The 17,500-nt window shown below is 47.5% G+C and overlaps 1 protein-coding gene across 1 annotated transcript in view; it reads left to right on the forward strand.

Moving 5' to 3' along the window:
- Window positions 1-17,500, forward strand: part of LOC143279738 (metalloprotease TIKI1-like) — a 230,590-nt gene that overhangs the window by 194,800 nt on the left and 18,290 nt on the right. The window contains exon 4 of the mRNA XM_076583863.1: window positions 17,330-17,476. Within this exon, the coding sequence (XP_076439978.1) occupies window positions 17,330-17,476 (147 nt within the window). The remainder of the gene's footprint in view (window positions 1-17,329; window positions 17,477-17,500) is intronic.

The raw sequence follows: 17,500 nt of genomic DNA on the forward strand, positions 1-17,500 counted from the left end.
TTGCTTTCTTCTTCTTCTTCTTCTTCTTCTTCTTCTTCTTCCTGCTGTTTTTCAACATCGAACGGGAGCCAAAGGCGAGAGGTTAAAGCGTTGTAGTCCCCCCCCCCCCCCCCCCCCTCCCCCCCAAGGTTCTGTGTGGTGCCGGGTTCGATTCCCGACAGAGCCTGATGAGTTAAGGATGGATTATAATAATGCTCCCCGTCTCCCCCCCACACCACACACATCGTGCGCATACTCTTGCAGAAGATAATTATAGAACCCGCACGTTGAAGATGATAAAAATATTATCATCATAATGTCAGCGTTCGGTGGGTACTGTTGGAAACACAAACACAGTGTTCAATGAGAAAAGACCACCTGGCTGAGAGAGGTGGGGGGTTAGGGGGGTCCGATCTTTCAGGTCAATAGATGTGCAGATCTGCTAGTGTCTGAACCCCCTTCGTGCGTATGCGCGTGCAGAAGATCAATACGCACCTTAAAGTCCCTGTGATCTTTGTCAGCGTTCGGTAGGTAAATGGAAATGCGAATACTTATGCCCATCATGCCCCCCAACCCCCTAGTCCCCCAGTCCCCCCCCCCAAAAAAAAACAACAACAACTGAGTATAGTTGCCAACATGGCGGGGTAAAAACGGTCACATGTAAAAAAAAAAAAAAAAAAAAAATCATTCATACATACAAATGAACGTGGGAGTTACAGCCCACAACAGCAAAAGAAAAAAAAAATGAAGATCTTCAAAACATGATCTTTGATCACCAGAACAGCAGTATCATCTTCTTCCTCATCCATCATCAGAAAGATCTATCGAAAAAAAAAAAACCCAAACAAACCAAAAAGCGTCCTTTTTATGTCATGCTCTCATGGTGAGACCCTTGATCTCGAATACTCTTTGATATCCAACAACATCTTGGGGTCGTTTGGAATACCCACCTACCCGACCCCCCCCCCCCAACAAACAAACAAACAAACAAAAACAAAAAAAAATCGGTCTTAAGATTTCATCACAGAATTGATCTGCGGTGCCATTGTGCCAAGATCCCACAACAATACCCTCAAAAAGTTTCTGTTTTTGTTCTTTGCATGTGCTGAATTTCGTATCTCCCCCCTCCCCCCGCTCCTCCACCAACACCCCCACCCCTCCCCTCCCATGTCAATAAACCCACGTCGTCGGGAACGACAACAGCGGTTGTGGTGGTGGTGGTGGTGGTGGTGGTGGTGGTCTCCTCTACGAGGGGGAAGGAGGACGCTCTCCCTCAGCCATGCTGTGTATGTCGCGATTAAGCAGATTAGTCAGTAGGGGGGGCTTACTTAGGTGGCATGGTAGTGGTGGTGCTGCTATATATCCTAACGTGTGTGTCGAGTTAGAACAAGCTCCACTGAACAGCACACCACGACTCGAATGACTCAGCGGTGGTCCCCCCACAATATTACATCGATAGCACCGGGTAGGGGACTCCTAATTCACCACACAGGAACGGTGACGTAAAAAAAAAAGAAATTCCGGGTGTGGTGCCGGCTGTAGAGATGTGTGTGTGGGGGGGGGGGGGGGGGAGGGTGGCAAGGGGGGTGGAAGAATAGTGTCAGAGGAGGGTAAAGACCGAGCGTCACTGAAAAAACGGGTGCAGAAGGTGGGGTTTGAACAAAACAACAACAACAACAACCAAACAAAGCAAGATAATAAACAAACCACCGTCGCCTTTCAGCAATAAGATTGTGTGTGTGTGTGTGTGTGTGTGTGTGTGTGTGTGTGTGAGAGATTGCGTGTATGTGGTTGCGCGCGCGCGCGCGTGTGTGTGTGTGCGTGCGTGTATGTGTTGTTGCTAAGAAAGGGGGTGGGGTGTCGGAGGGAGGGGGGGGTGTGGCCAAACTTCTTTAACAGTCGGGGGTTTGGGGGTGGTCAGGAGTGCCCTACAATGGTGATGGTGGGTGGTAGGATGGTAGTTGGTCCCAACATTACATCGATAGCACCGGGTAGGGAAAACTCACTCACCCACACGGGAACGGTGACGTAAAAAGGACGGGCGCAACAGCCAAGTGCTTAAAGCGTTGGACATTCAATCTGAGGGTCCCGGGTGCGAATCTCGGTAACGGCGCCTGGTGGGTAAAGTGTGGAGATTTTCCCGATCTCCACAGGTCAACTTAATTATGTGCAGACCTGCTCAGTGCCTGAACCCCCCTTCGTGTGTACACGCAAGCAGAAGATCAAATACGCACGTTAAAGATCCTATCATCCATGTCAGCGTTCGGTGGGTTATGGAAACAAGACCTTACCCAGCATGCACGCTCCCGAAAACGGAGTATGGCTGCCTACATGGCAGGGGTAAAAAACGGTCATACACGTAAAAAGCCCACTCGTGGTACATACGAGTGAACGTAGGAGTTGCAACCCACGAACGAAGAAGGAGAAGAAGATGGTGACGTAAAAAGAAATCCCGGGTGTAGCGCCGGCAGTAGTGGGGTGGGAGGAGAGGGAGGGGTGGGGTGGAAGAATGGTGTCAGGGGAAGGTAAGGATGAGCGCCACTGGAAAACGGGTGCAGAAGGTTGCGTTTGAACTGAACACAACAATAACCAAACAAAGCAGGCTAATAAAACAAAGCACCGTTGCCTTTCTGGAATAAGACGGAAGACTGTCAGAAGGGGCTGGCTCTCTCTCCCTCTCTCTCTCTCTCTCTCTCTCTCTCTCTCTGTACAACTCCCTATCCAACACATCTTTATGCAGAAGCTGACAAGACAGCAACAACAACAACAACAAGAGCGACAACAACAAGAACAAGAACAAGAACAACAACAAAAAATCCCTATCCAACAAACCTCTAAGCTCAATCTGACAGCAACATCAACAACAACAACGACGACAACAAATTACAATGAAAACAACTCCTTATCCAACACAGAAGGTGACGGCAGGTGTGTGTGTGTGTGTGTGTGTGTGTGTGTGTGTGTGTGTGTGCACTTGCGTGTACGTGTTTTCGTGTGTGTGTGTGTGTGTTTTCGTGTGTGAGTGTTTTCGTGTGTGTGTGTGTGTGTGTGTGTGTGTGTGCGCGCGCGCGCGCGTGCGCGTGTGGGTGCGTGTATAATGTGTGTTAAGAAGGGGATGGGATCCGTGGAGGGTGGGGGGGTATAGTGGTCAGGAGTGCCCTACACTGGTGATAATAGGTAGGTGGTAGGATGGTGGGCGGGGGGTGGTGGATGTGGGTGGATGCCCCTAGGGGAGTTCACAAGGGGTACTTCTGGCCCCTATAGCCCACCCACACCCACACCCACACCCCTACCCCCAGAGCCCACCTCACGCACCGGCAAGAAAGGGTTGCAGGGTTTGGGGGGGGGGGGGGGGGGGGCACGGGCAGGGCAGGTGAGAGATTCCCTTTGATGTGAGTGAGTGCCAGGACATACCTGTCTGCAGGCGAAACGGGTTTCCTTCTGTTGCTGCTGTCTGCTTTTTAACGAGGAGAGAGAGAGTGGGGGGGGGGGGGAGAGATGGGTGGGTGTGGGAGAGGGGTAGAGAAAGAGGGTGGGAGGGGGGAGAGAGGGGGATAATCAGGGAGGGAGGGGGAGAGAGGGAGGCAGGGAGAGAGAGAGGGGGGAATGGGGGGGGGGGGGGGAAGCGAAAGAGAGACAGAGAGAGACGGAGAGACTGAGGGAGTGATTGAGACAGTCAGATACACAGAGAGAGAGGGACAGAGACAGAGAGTCAGAGAGAGACAGACAGAGAGACTGAGACAGTGACAGAGAGAGAGAGACAGAGACTTTGCCTGTTTTTTTCTGTTCTAAGATAAGGGAGGGGGCTGGAGGGTTGGGGGGTTTGGGGGGTGTCCGTTCACTGCTTTGTCTGATTTTATGTCTGTCTGTTTGTCTATCTCTGTGTCTCTCCCTCCCCTTTTTTTCCCTCTCTCCTCTCTGTTTCTGCCCGCCTCTCTCTCTCTCTCTATCAGTCTCCCCCTCTCTTTCTCTCTTTGTGTCTCTATCTCCCTCAGTCTCTCCCCCTCTCTCTCTGTCTTTATCTATGACTCTCTGTGTCTCTTTCTCTTTGTATCTCTGACTGACAGTCTATCTCTCTATCTCTCTCTCTCTCTCTCTCTCTCTCTTTCTCTCTCTCTCTCCCTCTTTGTGTTTCTGTCTCCCTCAGTCTCTCCCTCTCTCACTCTCTCTCTTTATCTCTGACTCTCTCTCTCTCTCTCTCTTTGCATCTCTGACTGACACACACACACACACACTCTCTCTCTCTCTCGCTCTCTCTCTCTCCCTTTCTCTTTGCATCTCTGACTGAAGTCTCTCTCTCTCTCTCTTTCGCTCTCTCTCTTTTTTTCTTTCTCTCTCTGCCCTCGTCTTCCTCCCCACCCTTCCTTCTTCCACCCCTCCTCCCCTCTATCTCTCCGTTCACCTTAGTAGCAATAGTAGTAGCAGCAGTAGTAGCAGGTGAGTACATTGGTGAGGAGAGAGATAGATAGTGCTCCTCCTACGCCCGCTCTTCCTCCCCCCGCACCACCCCTCTCTCTCTCCCCCCCCCCCCCCCCTCCCCCACCCCCCCCCCCCCCACCCACACACACACTACCTTCTTGACGTGCGCGTGTCTTTGATCTTCCTTCGGCGCTTTGGTTTATCGATCAAATTACCGCCTCCTGCTGGTGAACGCTGTGTGGGAGGAGGGGGGGGGTGTCACCATTGAGAGACAGAGAGAGAGAGAGAGAGAGAGGGGGGTGGGGGCAAGGGGGAGAGAGAGGGGGAAGAGAGATAGAAGGGGGAAGAGGGGGGAAGAGAGGGAGGGGTGAAGAGAGAGAGAGAGGGGGGGAGAGAGTGAGAGGAGGGAGAGAGAGAAGAGAGGAGGAGAGAGAGAGAGGGGTGGGGGAGAGAGAGAGAGGAGAGGAAGGGGAGAGAGAGAGGTGGGGTGAAGAGAGAGAGAGATGGGAGAGAGGAGAGAGAGACAGAGAGAGAGAGGAGGAGGAGAGAGAGAAGAGAGGAGGAGGGGAGAGAGAGGAGAGAGGAGGGGGAGAGAGAGAGAGGTGGGTGAAGAGAGAGAGATGGGAGAGAGGGAGAGAAGAGAGAGGGAGAGAGGAGAGGAGAGAGAGAGGGGGGAGGGGCAGGTAAGAAGGAAAAAGGAGGAGAGGAGAAAGGAGGATTAGAAAGAGAGGGGAGAGAGAAGGGGGGGGGGGAAGAGGAGAGACAGACAGATAGACAAAGACAAAGACTGACACAGAGAGAGAGAGGGAGGGAGAGACAGACAGAGAAAGAATAAACAGATAGAGAGAGAGAGAGACAGAGAGAAAGAGAAGGGGTAGACTGCACGCACAGACACACACACACACACACACACACTCACTAGCACACACACACACACACACACACACAACACAACACAACACAACACACACACACACATACACACACACAAACGGCCGCCCGCCGTCATGGGAAATCTCTACCACTATACTCCTTGTCGACCCCAGAACACTTTAAAAGCCAAGAACAAAGGCAACACTAATGAGAGCAATAACAAAAACCTCCCCTCCCCGCTGAGTGGGTAACGGCGCTCCGCAGGTTGAAGCCGTAAAGGCAATCTCCTTGAGTTTCTCCACTAAACCCGTGCCGCTAAAATAAAAATTAAAAGCCGAGATGGAGCGAGAGAGAGAGAGAGAGAGAGAGAGGTTAGAGCGATTATTTCCCTTTTGCCGAGCTCTTTGTTGTTGGAGGGCCGGAAGAGCGTAAAACATGGCGCATGCGCAGTAGATCTTGAAAGGGGTCAGTGGCGGGGAGCTATATTGCGGCAGGTGGTTCTTCTCACTCTGCACTTGAAAGCTATGGAGGTGTTGTTGTTGTTGTTTTTAAAGAGTCTCCCTCTCTCTCTCTGTGTGAGGAAGGTGGCAGGATGGTTAAGAGACTTTACAAGAATAGTGTTCTCGAGGTTTCAGTTTCACGGTTTTCAGTAGCTCAAGGAGGCGTCACTGCGTTCGGACAAATCCATATACGTTACACCACATCTGCCAAGCAGGTGCCTGACCAGCAGCGTAACCCAATGCGCTTAGTCAGGCCTTGAGAAAGAAGAAGAAGAAAAAAAAAACCCACTACTACTGTTCTTGAGGGTCTGGGTTCAGTTCGAATTCCGGTCTCGCCCTTTAACTCTCTCCATACGAACGGCGAAAGAGACGACGTTAACAGCGTTTCACCCCAATTACCACCATCAAAATATTGCAAGCGGAAGGCTCTTATACTGAAGACGTGAATGCTGACAAAGAATGCCACAATTCTGACGACGGAAGCTAAAGGTTGGGTCATTCAGACACCCACTGGACATCTGAGGGGTCTGTGTAGATGAGAAGAGAGGACTGGCCGTACTGAGTAAGTTAAAGCTCCCAAGTTTGACAGGAAACTGAACCAAACTGGAGCTTTTAGCCATTCAGAAGAGATGATAAACCGAGGTACTGTGTGCAGCACTCATTTGGCGCGCCGCTGAACAAGAACCCATCAGTCGCAACACTGATGAGTGTTGTCCTCTGGCAAAATTCTGTAGAAAAAATTCACTCTGATAGTAGGTACACAAATAATATATGTAAGCACTCGAGTCCTGACTAAGCGCGTTGGGTAATGCTGCTGATCGGGAGTAGCGTGTATGGAATTGTCCGAACACAACGACGCCTCGATCATTGAGAAACTCTGTGGGGGGAGGGGGAGGAGGGGGGGGGGGCGGTATATCTGTCTTATCCAAGGAAGATTCGTCGCGCTTTTATAACGGAAACTGATAACGGTTGATTAAGACACGTTCTTTGACAGGAAAACTTTCCATTCTACCCGTCACGCCCGGACTGATAACCCCGGCGAAGCTGGGCGGAACTTCCGATAACTGAAGTTTTCATCGGGAACTGAATTCCTCTGGAATCGCGAGTGACAGGGGTCTGTTTGGTAAATGTGCATTCCTGTGGTTGAACCATGGCACATTTACAAAGCTCCTGATGTGATACGTTTGTTTTCGTGTTTCCGCTTCTTGTGAACAAGGGGAACTCACTGAGCCATGACTTGTGATTGTGTCGGGGAGAATGTGTGTGTTCGGGGTTGGGGGGTCACAATTATGTAGTGCGTGCGTGTGTGTGTGTGTGTGTGTGTGTGTGTGTGTGTGTGTGTGTTTGAGTAGAATAGAATAGAATACTTTTTATTGTAGTAAAACCTTAAAGTTTATAAGACACAATGAAACATAAACATGAGCATATTAAGAAGAGAACCATTCATGAACAAATTTCGCCAGTCTTGGCTGTATTTCTCTGTGTGTGTGTGTGTGTGTGTGTGTGTGTGTGTGTGTGTGCAAGAGTCACACATTACGGACTGACAGAGTTTCTGTGTGACTGAAAATTAATAATCTACAGATGCTAGCGTAATCCCTCCTCAGTCCACCCTCTCAGTGAAAACCAACAAGTACGTTGTTATTATGTTTTGTTTCTAAATAGCTTCAAACCTGCAAATGTAAACAAATTAGTCACTAAATTTATCCATAAGCAAGCAAAACACACACAGTGGAGTGATGGCCTAGAGGTAACGCGTCCTCCTAGGAAGCGAGTGAATCTGAGCGCGCTGGTTCGAATCACGGCTCAGCCGCCGATATTTTTTTCCCCCTCCACTAGACCTTGAGTGGTGGTCTGGACGCTAGTCATTCGGATGAGGCGATAAACGGAGGTCTCGTGTGCAGCATGCACTTAGCGCACGTAAAAGAACCCACGGCAACAAAAGGATTGTTCCTGGCAAAATTCTGTAGAAAAATCCACTTCGATAGGAATTAATAAAACTGCACGCATGAAAAAAATACCAAAAGAATGGGTGGCGCTGTAGTGTAGCGACTCGCTCTCCCTGGGGAGAGCAGCCCGAATTTCACACAGAGAAATCTTTTGTGATAAAAAGAGATACAAAAAAATACATACACACACTCTCCCTCACACACACACACACACACACACACACACACACACACAACATGACACAACAAAGAAAAAGAAAAGAAAAAAAAAGATAATTAAAAAGAAAAAAAGCACGGATCATTTCTGACGACGTAACAACAAACAAGACAAACCGGCCAAGGCAAAGAGCACTCCCCTTGTGTCCGGACAGCAAAAGGGAGGCAAGCTAGCGACGACTGAAGTGAGCGGAAGAGAACTGAAGGCAGTGGCAGACGGGGAGACAGACACACAGACAGACAGACAGTGAGGGGACCGACAGTGTGTTTGTTTCATCGACTGGGCATTGGGAACCCAGCGGGCGGCCTTTTGTTTTTCTTGGTGTGATGATGTTGACCCAGAGAGACTGGCCGAGACTCCAGGCAAAGATGAGCTGTGTGCTGCGTGGGGTTTTCCAGCCGTCTAGTCTGTGACTGAGGAGAAGTCGACTGGGCTGTGATTGTAATTTCCCCTGCCCATCCCCCCCCCCCTGCTCCCCTCCCCTTCAGCCCTCCGCCGAAAATGCCCCCCACGCTCCCCACCCCCCCCCCCCAGGTCACCTCCCCCCCCCCCACACACACACTCTCCCCAGCCCCCATCATCTCCCCCACCACCCGCTCTCCCCCCTCCACCTCCCTCCTCCTCGATCTTTTGCAATCAATGGCAGATGATGGGCTGCGAGTTGGCAAGGAAGGAGACAAAAAAAAAAAAAAAAAATTCTTGGGAGTTTTGTTATTGTGTCCTTCACCTTGTTTACTGTCTGACCTCACGTCTCTTCTGTGGGGTCTTGGCCTGGTGGTAACGCGTCCGCCCAGGAAGCGAGAGAACCTGAGCGCGCTGGTTCGAATCCCACAGTCGCCGGCTGTGAAGGCGGAAGAGGATGACCATCGGGCAGGGGGAGCTCTTATGCTTGGCTGGAAGTCCTCCTAGGAGACGGAACTCTGAAGAAGAAACCTGCACCTGCCGAGGCCGTCCTACACGTGGCAGTATCCGCACCTGTGGGACTGTGAGCGTCGGTAGGCGAGAGAGTGGGGAAGGGACTGCACAACGCCTCTTCACGAAAAAAAAAGTTACCTGGGCTGGTCAGATAACCAGGCTCAAAGCTTGTGACCTAGACATCGCTTCCTGGGAAACTGATGCCCTTGACCGCTCTCGCTTGAGGATGCTGTGGCATAAAGACGTTTGAAAACAAGAGAACGCTGGCGATTAAGGAGAAGCGTGAGCGAAGGAAGCGGGGCTTAACTTCTGGAAACGTTTTCCTTTGCAAAACCTGTGGGAAGTGCTGCTCATCCAGAATCGGCCTCTTCTCCCATATGAGGACACACACCGACAGATAAGCCTGTCTGCCTGCTCATCCGTCGGTCCGACGGGAGACTCCATCATCATCATGTACGATGGAACATACCGGAAGCGAAGACTGCGCTTTCGCAGCCGACAGGGTGAGACTTCAGTAAAGGTGAACCGTGGGCAACAAGAGACAGAGAGAGACAGAGAGAGACAGAGACAGAGGGGAGATAAGTACCTTCCTCTCTTTTATTTATGGTCTCAGAAACCGCCCTCCAAAAAACAGCTAAGAGTTAATTCTTCCATGTCAGCTCTCTCTCCAGTGCCGAGAAGTTTTCTGTGATAAGCGTTTTCCTTTGTGGTGGACCACCACCGTCATCTTCTCCCCCCCTCCCTCTCTCTCCCTCCCTCCCTCTCTCTCTCTCTCTCTCTCTCTCTCTTGTCAGCCATCTCATTCTCACCCCCCCCCACTCTTTCTGTCTATGTCTTTCTCTTTCTCCCTCCCTCTGTCTCTGTCTCTGTCTCTCTCTCTCTCTCTCTGTTGTGATGTGCTTGTATGTATGTACACCCCTTCATGAGAGGCTATGACGTATTATGAATAAAGTATTTGTATTTGTATTCATATTCTCTGTCTGTCTCTCAGTCTCTCTCTGTCTCTGTCTCTCTCTGTCTCTCGGCTGTGATATGCTTGTATGTATATACACCCCTTCATGAGGGGCTCTGGCCTATAATGAATCAAGTATTTGTATTCGTATTCTCTCCCTCTTTCTGTCTGTCTGTCTGTCTCTCTCCCCCCCTCTCTCTGTCTGTCTGTCTGTCTGTCTGTCTCTCTCAATATTCTCTTTCATGCAATTAACGGAAGGGGACGTTTCACAGGTGAAATTTTTGGACATATTTATGATTGAAAGATTTCTCGACGACGTCCACCTCACTCCCCTGCCCCCAGTACTCCATTCCCCATTGTTTCTATGAGGGCCTATGGCCGGTGCGCAATAAGCAAGTCAGTGTTCTCTCTTCTCTCTCGCTCTCTCTCTCTCACATACACACTTTCTGTTTATCTGTCTGTCTGTCTGTCTGTCTCTGTCACTATCTTTTTTTACTTTCTGTCTCTCTGTATGTCTGTCTGACTCTCTCTCGTCTCTCTCTCTTCCCCTCTCTATCACTCTCTCTCCCTCCCCTCTCTCTCTCTATCCCTCTCTCTTCCCCTCTCTCTCTCACTCTCACACACACACGCTCTCTCTCTTCCTCTCTCTCTCCCTCTCTCCCTCTCCCCCTCTCTCTCTTCCTCTCTCTATCTCTCTCTTCCACCCCACCCCACCCCTCTCTCTCTGTGTCTCACTCACATCCCTTGTCCAACGAATCCGACCGAGTCTCTGTGTGTGTGTGTGTGTGTGTGTGTGTGTGTGGCAACGTGGGAATGTCGTCCGAGAAGTAAGTGGAAGATTAGATTGATCCCCCCTCTTGAGGAGCGACACGGCCTGTCAAATTTGCGAGTTCCGCTGGGGGATTAGAGCCCCCTGAATCTCTCGCGTCCCGGGCACGTTTTGTTCGGCGGAGACAAGACACGTCGTGCTGGATGATTTGTTTTCTTTGGAAATAAAGTGATCTCACGCGGGCTGCGTCAATCCGTTCCGTGCGAAGACACGTGGAAGCACACTAGTGACCTTATCATAACACTTTCAAATGGGTCGATGGCCTTATATTGAATAAATCGTTTGTTTGTGTGTTTGTTTGTTTGTTTGTTTGCTTGTTACACGACCATGTCCATGGTTATACGGAGCATTTTTGACTCACTTGTGTAAACAAAGTGAGTCTATGTTTTAACCCGGTGTTCGGTTGTTTGTGTGTGTGTGTGTCTGTGTGTGTCCGTGGTAAACTTTAACATTGACATTTTCTCTGCAAATACTTTGTCAGTTGACACCAAATTAGGCATAAAAATAGGAAAAATTCAGTTCTTTCCAGTCATCTTGTTTAAAACAATATTGCACCTCTGGGATGGGCACCCAAAAAAATGAAGCCAAATTATATGCAAACTGCATTTACTGTTATATTTATATTATTTTTTGTATTCTCTAAACTTGGTACTTTGATCTGATATTCTGACCCAACAACAAGAGCAGTCATTATTATCATTTTCTGTTCAAACATGAACTTCTTTTGCTCAGCATAGAAGTTTTATTTATTTTGCAAACGTTTTGGTGCAGATAGTAAAAAAAGGGAAATTACTCTGTAATTAATGCTAGGGGACTTAATTTGCTTTAAACTGATCTTTCTCATCTTAAACATTACATTTTGAAATTATACTCAATATATAAAAAGCTTCGAATTTTTTTTAAAGTGTATCACAAGTGAGTCTTGAAGGCCTTGCCTCTCTTGTTTTGTTTTGTTTTTTTGTTTGTTTTTTGTTTTTTTTTTTTTCACTGCATGTTCCGTCGTGCGCGCGTACTTATAATACGCGGCACAGATATACGCACAGGTGGTGGGTTGTAACGGTTACCATTACGCAACATTGAACCTGTGTTCGTTCCCCGCCTGACAATGCCTGGTTGAAATAACTCAGATGATGTACACACAGATTTTTACCCCCCCCCCCCCCCCCCCCCCCCCACACACACACCCTCCCTCTATGCATCCTTTGGGGATCCCCTAGCTAAAGATGTCAAGATTAATTATTTATCAATTATTTATCAGTTACTATAGTACACTTCATTTTTTTTAACAAGATACTTCGTTGTCTCTTTTTCTTCTTTATTCTTAATATCACCTTCCACAGGCAGCTTTTGAAAGTCATCGATGTGTGTGTGTGTGTGTGTGTGTGTGTGTTTGTTTTTTCTTCTCCATCTCAAGATGGAGCGCCCACCAAATCATAAGTGGCATCTCCAGATCACTTTCACTGCCGATGTATTTGAGGAGACCACAGGGGACAAAACCGCAACCATATCCGGCATACAAGCTCCCCACCCCCATCCCCACCTCTCTCTCTGTGTCTGTCTGTCTGTCTCTGTCCTCTCTGTCTCTCTGTCTGTCTGTCTGTCTCTGTCTGTCTGTCTCTCTCTCTCTTGCTCTCTCTCTCTCCTCTGTCTCTGTCTCTCTTTCTCTCTCTGTCTCTCCTCTCTGTCTCTCTCTCTGTCTCTCTCTCGTTCTCTCTCTCTCCTCTCTGTCTCTGTCTCTCTACTCTTTATCTCTCTCCTCTCTCTGTGTCTCTATCTCTTTCCTCTCTGTCTCTCTCTTTCCTTTCTGTCTTTCTCTGTCTCTGTCTCTCTCTCTCCTCTCTCTCTGTCTGAGAGAATTCAAACGAATGGTCTCCCTTTTTTTTTCTATGAATGGTTCAAATCCTCCTTCACCCCTCCCCACCGCTCTCCCTTTTTTTGTAACAACTATTGTAGAGAGAGAGGGGGGAAAGAGAGATAGGGGAGATGGAGAGAGAGGGAGGGAGTGAGAGAGGGAGGGAGGGAGTGGGAGAGAGAGAGGGAGAGAGAAGAAGAGAGGGAGGGAGGAGAGAGAGAGAAGGAGAGAGAAGTTGTCAATCTGCTCTGCACTTGGTGTGGGTACGATCACAAAGAAAGACACGAATAAGAAATTGAAACAACAACAACAACAACAACAACAACAACAACAGAAGAAGAAGAAGAAAGGGAAAAAAACAAAACAAAAAAAACCGCACACACACACACACACACACACACACACACACACACACACACACACACACACACACACACACACACACACACACACACACACACACACACATACAAACAAAACAAAAACAAAACAAAAAACCACGTGCGCACATACGTGTCCAAATGGATGAGCCCGCGTTGAAGAGTAAGTCAGAACAATTCAAGCATGATTACTTGGATTTGCTTTGGCACTAGTTGCCGAAAGGGTTAGACAAGCCGCTGGTTAGTATCGTTTTAAAAACCCGATCGAATGGTTAGTGTGTGTGTGTGTGTGTGTGTGTGTGTGTGTGTGTGTGTGTGTGTGTGTGTGTGTGTGTGTGTGTGTGACAGAGAGAGAGAGAGAATGCAGGAACGCAAGAAGTTTAATGCGAAGGCCACCAGCCTGTCCACATGAGAACACGTACACATAAAGATAACGATTTGAAAAATGAGGGAAAAACCAGATTCAACAGAACCGAAACATAATTGCTCTGTCACGCAATTTGATTTTAACATTTTAAATTAAACTTCACATCGATCGATCGATCGAGAGAGAGAGAGAGAGAGAGAGAGAGAGAGAGAGAGAGAGAGAGAGGAATGATCTTTTGTCAATGTTCTCCAAACAATAAAACAATCGATGGCGGAACACAAAAACAACTGATAATGTGTCTCACCATTCATTTCTTTTTCTTTCTTTTTTTCTCGAGACAGAAATTTAAGATGGGTACAAATGAGAGAGAGAGAGAGAGTGGGGTGGGGGAGGGAGACAGACAGGGGTTGATAGGTGAGACAGAGAGGAAGGAGGGGAAGGAAGGAAAGAAGGAAGGAGGGAAGGAGAGGGAGAGAGAGAGACCCAGACTTTTCATTTGGGTTCATCTCCACAAAGTGACCCCAAAGTCGTCCGTCATCTTTCTTCAGTCAACACACACACACACACACACACACACACACACACACACACACACACACACACACACACACACACAAAGTACCGTGCGGCAGTGACATGTAATCCCAGACAACAGTGACGGTCACAGCAGTATCTTGCCGCCATTCACCTCTCATCAGTCAGCGGTTCATGACGTTTCATTTGGCCTCACTGATCGTCGTTTCTTCAACTGTGTGATCCGGAGGATGGGGATTGGGAAGAAGAATAGAGGAGGTGTCGTGGGAAGGGAGGGGAGGGACGGGCGGAGGAAGGGGTGTGTGTGGGGGGGGGGGGGGGGGGGGGTTGAAAAGAGAAGGAAATGAGAAAGGGAAGAAAAACAAAAGCGAGGCAGGGAAAAGCACAAGAATGAGGAAGAAGAAAAAAAAAGGTGGGGGATGGGGGTGGGGGGGGAGCGAGCGAGGGAGGGAGGGGGGGGGATTTGAGTGCGTAAGGCATGTTTGGCTCCAGGATTTTTTTTTTTTTTATGAAAGGAAGCGTAGACTGCAGCCTTGTCGTTAAGTCTTATTTTGATCGGTTATTTTTATTTTTATATTATTATCATCATCATCATCATCATCATCATCATTTTTTTTGCTTGTTTGTTTGTTTTCTTGTTGATTTTCTTTGCCCTGAGGGCTGGATGAAAAAAAAAAAAGCATGTCCTTGCTTATTCCACTTCCCTCATTAAAGAAAATTCATTCATTCATTAGTTTACGAATCATTGTAATTATTCCGATTAAAAGGGGGGGGGGATTGTATTCTTTATGCTCTTGCTTCTGTCTTTGGCTCCAGGATCTTTTGTGAAAGGAAGCGAGCGTAGATTACAGCCCTGTCGTTGAGTTTAGTCTTAAGATTTACGAATCATTGAAGTTATTCTGATTAAAAGGAGAGGAAAAAGAAGAAGAAGAAGAAATATTCTTAATGTTGTTGTTTCTGTCTCTCTCTAGGTATTTCTCCCTCCCCCTCCCATCTCTCTCTCTCTCTGTTTAATTATAAACAATTCTTGTATGCCATGTTTTGTTTGAGCTTCTAGTGAGAGCTTCTACACAATAACATTTTTCATTTGCTCTCTGACAATGTGTGAACAGGGAAAAGAGCTCAGAAGTATTAGTGCATATTACCCCGTGTATGCATGCGTGCGTAAGCTGGTGCGTATGTGCGCGGCGTGTGTGTGTGTGTGTGTGTGTGTGTGTTTGTGAGTGAGTTACATGGTGTAAAGAAGTTTTCAGCTTATCCAGTTTACCCTCAATAAAACATTAGTTCATTGTTAATTACCCCCTGCCTCTCCTTCTCCCTCTCTCCCCCCTTCGCTGTCTCTCCTTTCCTTCCTTTCTTTCTTTATTTCTTTCTTTCGCTCTTTCATTCATTCATGCGCATGTACTTTCTGCTTTGTCTTTAATGACCAATGCCACACAGATCCTGACAAGTGAGAAAAAAAAAAAAAACAACTCAAGAAACAAACTCTTATTCCCTGTATGTTCTTTCTTTTCTTTTTTCTTTTTTTTAATAATATAACGTCTTATCACTTTATGTGATATTAGACTTGCCATGTGTGTGTGTGGGGAGTGGGGGGAGGGTGGGATGGGTGTGATGTTGGGGTGGTGGTGATGGATAAAGGGAGATAAACAGGGAAAAAGATCCAAAAAGAAAAAAAGAAAAAAAAAGAAGAATGAAATCATCCAGTCGGTAGTTATCAGTGTTTCAACAGTAATTAACAACAACAACAATTACAGAAATAACTGTTTGTAGATCGTTTCATGGAAACAAACACTCCTAGTGGACTGTGTAACAGGGATTCAGCAACTTCGAATGAAAGTAGAATGGTTGGACATTATTCGGGGGTTGTTTCTTTATTTCTGTGGTGTTTTTTGTTGGTTTTTTGTTGTTGTTTTTTTTACAACCTTTTTTTTTCATTCAGACAAAAGTTTACAGATAAAGTATAATATTATACACTGGTAAGTTACAGCAATATATTATTTTGAACACCAGTCATTCCACATCAAGAATCATATTAGTAGAACAGTAAATTATTCATTCAAATGTCGTTCTGTGCGATATTAGAAAGCACAGTTAAATTACAGTGATAACATAATTTTAAAATATTCTGTTCATACATTGATTCCATTTAGTATTACTGTTACTGTGCCCAGTTTACATTTAAATGATATAAGCAGAACAGTGGGTATTCATTCACTCATTTCTGTTATGTCTTGTTTTTTTAAAGGAAGGTGGCAGAATGGTTAAGACGCTCAGTTGCCAATATAGTGAGTCCGTGAGGGTGTGGGTTCGAATCCCGCTCTCGCCCTTTCTCCCAAGTTTGACTGGAAAATCAAACTGAGCGTCTAAGTCTTCCTTCTTCTTCTTCTTCTGCGTTCACTCGTATGCACACGAGTGGGCTTTTACGTGTATGACCGTTTTTTTACCCCGCCATGTAGGCAGCCATACTCCGTTTTCGGGGGTGTGCATGCTGGGTATGTTCTTGTTTCCATAACCCACCGAACGCTGACATGGATTACAGGATCTTTAACGTGCGTATTTGATCTTCTGCTTGCATATACACACGAAGGGGGTTCAGGCACTAGCAGGTCTGCACATATGTTGACCTGGGAGATCGTAAAAATATCCACCCTTTACCCACCAGGCGCCGTCACCGTGATTCGAACCCGGGACCCTCAGATTGACAGTCCAACGCTTTAACCACTCGGCTATTGCGCCCGTCGTCTAAGTCTTCCGAATGAGACGATAAACCCGGGGGTCCCGTGTGCAGCACGCACTTGACGTACTGACAAAAGAAAACCATGGCAACGAGAGTGTTGTCCTCTGGCAAAAGACGTGCAGAAGAAATCCACTCTGACGGATGGGTAGCTAGCATGCACACAAGGCCTGACTGAGTGCGCTGGGTTATGACTGCTGGTCAAGCATCTGCCTGCCTAGCAGATATGGTGTAGCGTATATGGAATTGTCCGAACGCAGTGACGCCTCCTTGAGAAACTGAAACTGAAAAATAATTGAAAAAAAACAACAACCAAACAAACAAAAGCACAAAAAACAAAGAAGTAAAAAGCAAAACAAAACAACTACTAACTACTAGTGATGGCCTAGAGGTAACGCGTCCGCATAGGAAGCGAGAGAATCTGAACGCGCTGGTTCGATTCACGGCTCAGCCGCCGATATTCTCACCCCCTCCACTAGACCTTGAGTGGTGGTCTGGACGCTAGTCATTCGGATGAGACGATAAACCGAGGTCCCGTGTGCAGCATGCACTTAGCGCACGTAAAAGAACCCACGGCAACAAAAGGGTTGTTCCTGACAAAATTGTGTAGAAAAAATCCACTTCGATAGGAAAAAACAAATAAAACTGCATGCAGCAAAAAAAAAAAAAAAAAAAAAAAAAATTGGGTGGCGCTGTAGTGTGGCGACTCGCTCTCCCTTGGGAGAGCAGCCCGAAGTTCACACAGAGAAATCTGTTGTGATAAAAAGAAACACAAAGCAAACAAACTAACTGTACATGTGTTGTGTGTTTGTTTTTTTTCCCCCCTCAGGTGGTGTTCGCCCTGAATCAGACCCTGGTCCAACACGAGGTGACACGTGCTGGAAGAGAGAGATCCCCATTCACCACCGTGGACCTTATACGTAATTACAACTGCGGGGACCTCAATAGCATCATGATCACCAGCAACACGCGTCAGGTATGTCGTGTCGTCAGTCATCGT

Source organism: Babylonia areolata, chromosome 3 (assembly GCF_041734735.1).
Source record: "Babylonia areolata isolate BAREFJ2019XMU chromosome 3, ASM4173473v1, whole genome shotgun sequence".
Classification (NCBI taxonomy): domain Eukaryota; kingdom Metazoa; phylum Mollusca; class Gastropoda; order Neogastropoda; family Buccinidae; genus Babylonia; species Babylonia areolata.